Genomic DNA, 8,466 nt, shown 5'->3' on the forward strand with positions numbered 1-8,466 from the left:
GAGGGGGTCGCCATCTTCCTGTGGCGCTTGCTTGGCGGAAAGTGAATGGTTTTAGTCAAACGGTGCAACAACAGCTCAACGTTTATTAAATACAGATGCTAAGCCTACAGGAAATACACGTGGGACACTTCATCTTAGGTTTAGCATTATTTCTTCTCTACCGCTCCATAATAACAACAGTCAGCTACAGTTTATTGGTTGAACGCCACAGCATTTTAGTCAGAAGCCGTGATAACCTAAGTCTAGCCACCGCAGCTGATAGTTAAAAAGTAAATCTTTCACCCACAAAGTGACTTTTCATTGTGGTTATAATTTAGTTGCTGACGGGTTCTTTCAGTTAATCGTTAGTGACGGGCTTCTCTTCCTTCTTGCATTTAATCCCAAAGAAACTGAAAAGTTTCATTAGCATTAGATCGACAATCTCCTCTTCTTCTGAAGCCTAAAATAGCAAGGAGAAGTAAGTGACTCGGCTGTGCAGACCAGAAGGATACAGTCTCTGATGAAACCAGAGAAAGTCTCGAGAAAATCTCTGCTTGAGGCCAACTTTCTCTCTAAGCAGAGCATGAGTAACTGCCAAAACAAAACAACATGTCAAATATTTTTATCAAGATAAAGGTCATGGGTGAGCATGGACGCTACAGATGAAATTTTGGCGCTCTCAAAGCCAGTGGAAATCTTGCTACAGGAGCCTGGAGTTCACTTGCCCGCTACCATACGGCTAGTGGTACATACAATGAGCCACCCACCATTTCTAGGTGCAGTCATGGAGAAAAACTAAATATATCTTGTTTTCTATTGACCATATTCTTTGTTTTCATCTCCCTTGACTTTACGTAAAAGATAGAGGAATTTTGGGCAGCACTGGACTACTAAACTGGATTTTACACCATGCTATCAATAGCTTGAATGAGTCAGGCTCTCGCAGTAGCATTTTTAAAAGGATCTGTAAAGTTCTCATGGACTTTAGTAGCAGTTTTGGCACTGATTTCACTGGAGCTGGGGCACAAGTCTAAGACTTCTTTTCTGGATTTAGTATGTGAACAGAAGGTTACAAATCAGATCTTGTACTAAATCTGAACAGGGGCTTGTCTGAACAGGCATGGACAGCGTGAATCTGGAAAATCTGAAGCATGCTTTATGAGTAAATGTTGACTTCTTAAGAGTTGGACTGAGTTTACATGGGTTTCATTCAATGGTAGAATACCTAAATCATGAGTAAGCACTACACAATAAATGTTAAAAATGGCAGGAGAGCTTAGATGAACACACCTGGTAGTGCTTCTGCTCCTCGCTAAAAGCAACCAGAATCACCGAAATGAACAGATTCAGTACCACAAATGTCATGAAAATTATGCAGGATCCAATTAAGAAGGAGCCTAAAATTGGATTGTAGTCCAAGACCTGTGGCATTAATAAGGTAAGACATCATATTTTGATTGGGAAAAAAAAAGCATACATACAAGCAGTTAACACACAATGAGTTTGTGTCTCTGAAAATCCTTGTGGCCAATAAATTATGCTATATATATTATATATATAAATTTTCTTCTTTAGTCACTTTCCTACATTGATGTGATATAGTACAAGGATGATAGAATACTTTATATATATGAATATGGGCAATCTTTGGGGTTACATTTTTGCATTTGAACGTAATGATATGAAAGTTTCACATGAAAGTTGACAAGCCTGGAGATCCATTTATCCACAGAACAGCTGAAGCTCCATCGTGCCTCAGCTTTCAAAGAATAGATAAAATCTCTGTGTGCTTTTTTTTAGTAGTGTCTTTACAAAGGAGCCCGGTCAGACTGTCATGGACACATATCAACTAAGGGTTGTGCAGAAATCCAAAAACTTTGTTTTCATGTAAACTGTAATGTAGGAATATATTTTTGTGATTAACAACCTGAGTTGTAGACATGAAAAACTTTATGCCCAATTACTGATCTTCAAAGCTACCCATACCCAGTTGGGGTATGAGATCCGTGGTCTAAAAACATCCACCAAAGAGGGCTTCACGGTCAGAGATGTCTGAGAACTAGCTTAATCCACAGAGTCATTCAAAGGATATTGTACTATGTGAAAGAACTTAATTAAAAAGTCAAGAGTAATAAAAATAAACATAACACAAAGTTCCCTTGTGGAAGGCTTTGCCTTTCTTGGGAAGCTGATGGATGCGTGTTCAGAACAAATGCAGGGCATTGGTCACATTTCTTTCTGTAGCTTTCTAAGGGAATTGCTCAAAACTTTCTGTAATCAATAAGTAACATGTCTAGTTAAAATGTGAGCACCTTTCTCAGTGAAAGGTTCATTTTGAGTCTACTGATGGTCAAAATGGTGTGTGAGATATATTTCACTTGGTGTCTCTTTCTTGTGTTGATGAGAAAAAGTGGCTGCTTTAGGAAACTGTGGCGCTTGCAAAATTAGATTAATGTCTAACACTAATTGAAAGTCTATTTTCTGGTCCAAAGCATACTTGATAGCTGAGCTGCTAATGACTCAGTGACAAACTTCTCAAAATCAGAGGTGGTACCTCCTCATAGTTGAAGATTCCCAGCTGAAGACTGACCATGGTTTCTGCTGCATTAAAGAGAGTTTTGTAAGAGTAGAGCTTCCAGCCAAATATCAAGTTTGTCTGTGGAGAAAAGAAGGCATATCTTGTGTCATGATCAGAGTACCTGCTGCAAAATCAGCTGATGACTGCTGTATTCGGAGAAAGACCTCCTACCTTGTCATCAGAGCCATGGAGTTTTGTGTTCTGGGGTGGGTTTTTTTTGTTTACAAACAGACAAAACACCAGACAAGGTCACAGAAAAAGACTAACCTAGAGCTAAGAACTGAATTCACGCTTTCTGAATGTGTTTAGCTGTAAGACCTTTTATGATGGATACGAGAATGTCTTGTATCTGCTCAGCTTGCCACTAGATAAGTAAAAAATCTGTGAATACATGACAAAATCATGAATGTAATTTATCCCACTTCCAAGGCACAGATTTATCCCTCCATAATTGACCAAATTAATTATAGCCACAAACGCTTGCCTTTCAGTGCATAGATCCTTCCAAATAGGCAACCTCCTTGTTTGCCGTCAGTAACCAAGGTGCTGTTTTCTTCATTTGCATCTTGTGGGCCTACTGTGTCTGATTTAAATGGGGGCTGCTGCAGTCTCACCTTTTTCTCCATCCCTCTGCCTCTTTCTTTCACAGCTCCATCACTTGCATGATGTGACAACAGGCTGTGTCATGGAACTGATCTCATCACCTGTTAAGTTTGTGGCCACACCAATGCCTAAAGCTACTCAGTTGCTTGAGTGTCAGTGCTGGAGGGAGAGATAAGGAACGTGAAATCAGGCAGCGTGAGACTGCAGCAGGTCCTGTTTGTCACAGGACTGCCCTTTACAGGACAGTTTGGATTTGGCTCAGATGGTTTCCACTTTTTCAGTGATTTTGCAATTGAGATGTGCCGAATTTCCCGCATTACTCTGCCAGAAGATTTACATAACATGTTTCAGCTAAAACAGTAGATATACATAACTAGTTGCAGTCCAATAATTCTTTAATCTCATTAGAATGGAAATATAATTTTTATTTCCATAATAAGTATTCCTATAATAGGCAGAAATATAATAATTTCTTACTTAAAGATTAGCCAAACAGAAAATGGCACTTCCTGCTCTCTCCCCAATTGAGCTTTATTCAGAAAATTATTTTTCCTGTACTTTGTTCTTTGTCACACCTATTAAACGCTGAGAATCCATTTTTTTTGTCTCAGTGTTTGTTTTTTGTACTAAAATTCAGTTTGCAAAGAACAGACACGTGGATATTTTAACTTCTCTTTCACTTACGCTGAAGAATTGGGCTTCAAGCTGCTACCCTAAGATTTAGAGAGGCAGCTTTATTCAGTTTTACATTTCAAAGCTATGTTGCTTTCAGCATTCAGAAATAACTCATTTAACCTGACAGTACGTGGATGCAGACTGCAGACAACAGAAACGACAGTGGTACTCACAGCGATGGAATAGGCGAGGAACATGATTGCAATAACAGTGATGAATCCAGAGATATCACCCCATGCCCTCCTTAGAGTTGAAGTGATCATGTTTAGCTTAGGGTTGAGCCTCAGGAGATGCCACAGTTTCACTGTGGAGAGAAGGACTAGGAACGCAATCAGGTAGCCAAGAACTGCATCAGCTCTTGCTGTTTCATTAAAGCTTACACAGCTGTTAGAAAAAAGAAAAGATGTAATAGAGCGTGCACACAGAAGCCTTTGAAGTGCATAAATGAGTATGCTGGAAAAGCCAGTCACTCTGTCCTTGTTTTCAATGGAAAGCTAACTTGAGATTTTGCTTGAATGTTCCCGTCTGTACTTCCTGCTGTGTGCACACAAAAAGCTCCGTTGTACATGGCAGAGTTTTGTTTATCAGCGTTAGCTAGAGCTGAGAGAGGGTCTAGGCTGTGGCCCAAATGCTCCTCATTTTTAGCAAGTCACAGTTTAAAGGTAGCTAATGCAAACTTACTATCAGATTCTGAACATTAGAAAGGAAGACAGGTTCTTCTGTGCATGTGTAGTTGAAGAGGATGGGGTTACTGGGATGCACTCGCTGCGACGGGATTAGGTAATTGCCAACAAGATGTGCGAGAAGGTACTGTGAGGATTGAAGTAAAAGACTGGAGGTCAGAACTGTGACCTGTGACTGAGGCGAGCCAAGTCTTAATGTAAGCTGAAAAAAACTTGGCAATTACCATTTATACTTGGTAATTACCATTTACCATTTATAAAGGTAGCACATTGTTTGTACCTATGATTTTGTTTACAACAGAGGTGACTTTTATGAATTGTGTATGCTAATATAACATGTGACATATACGATATATGCATGCTGCATTAGCAAGAATGTAGCTGTCAGGTTAAGGGAAGCATTTGTTCTTTCCTCTTACTCAGCACTTGCAAGGTTGCATCTGGAATACTGAGTCCAGTTTTGGGCTCCCCAATGCAAGGAGGACATTGAGTCCAGTGAAGGGCCACTGAGATGATTGGGAGTTGGGCTACAGGACATAGGAGAGAAGGATGTAGGAGCTGGGGTTGTTCAGCCTGGAGAAAAGAAAGATAAGGAGGCCCCTAATTGCTGTTTCCAACTACCTAGTTGGTGGTTATAAAGAGGACATAGTAAGACACTTCCTGGAGGTGCACAATGAAAGACAAGAGACAACAGCCACAAGTTGCAGCAAGAGGAATTCCAGCTGGACATGAAAAAACCTTTTTTTTCTCCCACAGTGAGAGTGGTTCAGCACTGGAGCAGTGGTCCAGTGGAACCTCTGCCCTCGAGATACTCAAAATTGAATGAAACAAGGCCTGGAGCAACCTGATCTAACATCAAAGCAGGAGGTTGGAGCAGAGACCTCCAGAGGTCCTTTCCTTCCTAAATTAACCTGTGATTCTATGACCTCTTTTCTGTGTGACCATTTTTTAACAGATGTTATAATTTTCCATTCTGTGTAAAATAAGCTGTTACTGTCCTCTGACCAACGGCTTTTTACAACAAAGAACGAGACGGATTATGCGCTTTCTGGATGGATATCCTGTAGCAGAAAGGCTTGTTGGTTCAGAAGAGGGTGATGCAGATAGGGAACTAGCATCTAGGCTAGGGAACTTGGTGCTCAAGTCTGCTGGCTTTTATTAGAGCAATATCAGAAGAATATCCTACTCTGACACACATCTAAGCCCTGAAATACTTACATGCTTCATGAATATAGGGCAGCATTACTTAGCACAGACAAGCCACTGTCTGGTAAGAAGAAAAATAGGTTTGTTTCTGCATAAGTAGCACCAACAAAGGATGCACGAACTAGCATTAGTACTTACTCCTCTTTGTGTTCCTGGTAGTAGCTGATGTCTCGCATCCCAAGGATTGTCCGCTTCACAAACACTGTCAGGGCACTCCAGCTAATCAATATAATGGCCATCTCCAGGAGATTCCACTTGCTGTGGAAGTATCTCCACCTCAGAGACTTCATCAGTTTTCCCTGTGAAAAGAGGAGTTTTACTGTTTCAGTCTCGTGACTCTGTATCATACAATACACCTCTAAAGATTAGGGCTATCCCCCCTGCAATAAAGCAGACTACTGCACAGCAATAAAACTACATCTTGCACTTATTTCTCATTATCCTTCTACAAGGAAGCATTCCAGCCAAATAAAATATTGCCTTCCTATTATTTAATACAGATACAGTATCTGATTCAATCTTCCATTGTTGCAAGTCAGTAGCAGCACTACTGAGATCAAATACAGTCCTAAAGTTTTTGTAAGTGAAATCAAAACCAGACACAAGGTGATGCTGTCAGCCGAGCTTTCCTTTGGGTCTCACCTGTACTATCATGTAGTAGACAATAAAGAGGAAATAAATTACTTCTGCTGCAACCACAAAGATGTGGAGACTGTTGGTGTATGGGTAAAGCCGGACGCTTTGCAGCTCTGCACTTGTGAAGAAAGCCCCTAAAAAACAAACAATTGTTCAGCTCGGTGCTCTAGTAATTACATCTTTCTGGTTTCATTCAAACAATTTAGTTCACCAGTCAGATTTTACAAAGACATCAATGTGAGACTGAATCCAACTATCAAACTAAGATTTAGATTTGATTGTGTGAGTAGCCTTATAAGTGTTCTTTGAATTTTTCCTCAAATAGGAATTTCAGGCAGTCGATGGCTTTTAGAGTGCTAGGGCTCTCTTGTATGACAGTATATTAATCCCAGCAGGGCTGAGTTTGGATTGGACTACAAATGCAGAAATGTAGCAGGAGGACCTGGAAATGTAAATCTGATTCACATCCTAAAAAGAAAATGAGCTCAGCTTTGTGGTCTGGTTTGGGCATTTTCCAATGCTGGGACAGACCCGAGGGAGGCTACTGCTCAGATTAAATGTTCTTCTACGGCTGTCAAACCAGAATCTAGTTTCACTGTTTTCTTTATTGTATCTGGACTATGTATTCTATGATTACATGGCTATATACTAGAACTCTTCTGGAACAGAAAAGACAGACGCTGTTATTTGTACTTTTTGCCTTAATATCATATTGATTAGCTGAAATGATTAGGAAACATAATTTTTCTTGTTCTGTTGTGTAAATCCTGGAGATTAAGTTTCAGTACCATGTTTTCTTCATCTGCAGAAGATCACAGCATAAACAAACATAAGGTATTCCACGATGGTCTGTATTACTGTGATGCTATATTTTTCCTAAATGGTTTATAAATTTTGCATTGATTCTGTCATTATTACATTTATTATAACACCTCTGTTTACTGAATCAAGAACTAGGTAAACACTGACAGCACGTAAATCTGCGCTCTGTAAGTGCATTGCTTGCTGTCTTCAGAAATGTGTAACCTACTTAAAAAAGGTTCTCACCTAAAGCATTGGTTTCAAACATCAGGCTTATAATGCAGAACAGGTTCACATTGGCATTGTAGACAGTAAATTCAACAAACACTGCTCTTGTGAAGGTGTCCAGCCAGACATTGTTGAAAAGGTACTGGAGAATTCTGCCAAAAAATGTATAGCCAGTGATCTAACTCATACAGGAGAGAGACAGTATCACATGGAGGATGGGAGTGTTTGGATATTATCATAGAGAAAGAGTAAACCAGAGGTAAGTTGTTCAAGGGGACATCTGCTCTGTCAAGCCTGCAGATAAGGGGTATTTGTACCATTAGTCTAGGTGATTAGTCTAGTTCCTTTTTGGCTCTTCTGGAGAAGCAGGTACCAGGTATTGGCCAGTGCTAAACCTGAGATGCTTCAGGTATCTGATCATTTACCTCAGATAGGTTCCTGTACAAATATGGGTATCTCTGGCAACATGTAAGTTATCTGTAAGCTTAGATCTCCACCCCTGTGGGATATTGCTTCCTGCTCATTTATCTTGGGTCCCTTATCTGCCAAAATATTTTTGAATCCTGGGTTTCAAGGCCTCATTTTCTATTATTTCACTTTAAAAGGTATTCCCTGTTACTATTCATATTCACACACAGGAGATAACTTTCAGTACAATTTCACTAATTCGCTGTCTGCAAAGATCTAGGGAGTGTAAACACTAGAGATACAGCAGCTTAACAGATCTTACTATGGTTTGAAAACAGGCAAACATATCATAGTTCAACCATAGTAATGACTTAACATAAGAGTAACATAACAAGATTTAGGCTGAATTATTTTCTCACAAACAGTGACATCCCCTTAGAAAATTCAGTATTTTAAAAGTTAAAGGCTAGACTAGATCCAACACTAGATTAACACATCAATAGGCTTGTTTTACTCGTTTTTCAACATCATGTATTTCTGCAGCTATGTAAATCTGGAATCTGTGCATGTAAGTTAGGAGAAAAAGGTTCTAATTTTGGATCCTGGTTGTTACCTAGCATGGAGCAAGGCGATAGGAACATAAACTACAATGATGGCACCACAGTAATA

General features: G+C 39.7%; 1 protein-coding gene across 1 annotated transcript in view; it reads right to left on the reverse strand.

Moving 5' to 3' along the window:
- Window positions 1–337: 337 nt before the first annotated feature.
- PKD1L2 (polycystin 1 like 2) overlaps window positions 338–8,466 on the reverse strand; it is a 41,261-nt gene continuing 33,132 nt past the window's right edge. The window contains exons 38-44 of the mRNA XM_009647203.1: window positions 7,408–7,541; window positions 6,367–6,494; window positions 5,863–6,023; window positions 4,009–4,219; window positions 2,534–2,635; window positions 1,270–1,401; window positions 338–439 (exon numbers count right to left, since the gene is read on the reverse strand). Of these exons, the coding sequence (XP_009645498.1) occupies window positions 338–439; window positions 1,270–1,401; window positions 2,534–2,635; window positions 4,009–4,219; window positions 5,863–6,023; window positions 6,367–6,494; window positions 7,408–7,541 (970 nt within the window). The remainder of the gene's footprint in view (window positions 440–1,269; window positions 1,402–2,533; window positions 2,636–4,008; window positions 4,220–5,862; window positions 6,024–6,366; window positions 6,495–7,407; window positions 7,542–8,466) is intronic.

The sequence above is a fragment of the Egretta garzetta genome, unplaced genomic scaffold (assembly GCF_000687185.1).
Source record: "Egretta garzetta isolate BGI_Z169 unplaced genomic scaffold, ASM68718v1 scaffold39, whole genome shotgun sequence".
NCBI lineage: Eukaryota > Metazoa > Chordata > Aves > Pelecaniformes > Ardeidae > Egretta > Egretta garzetta.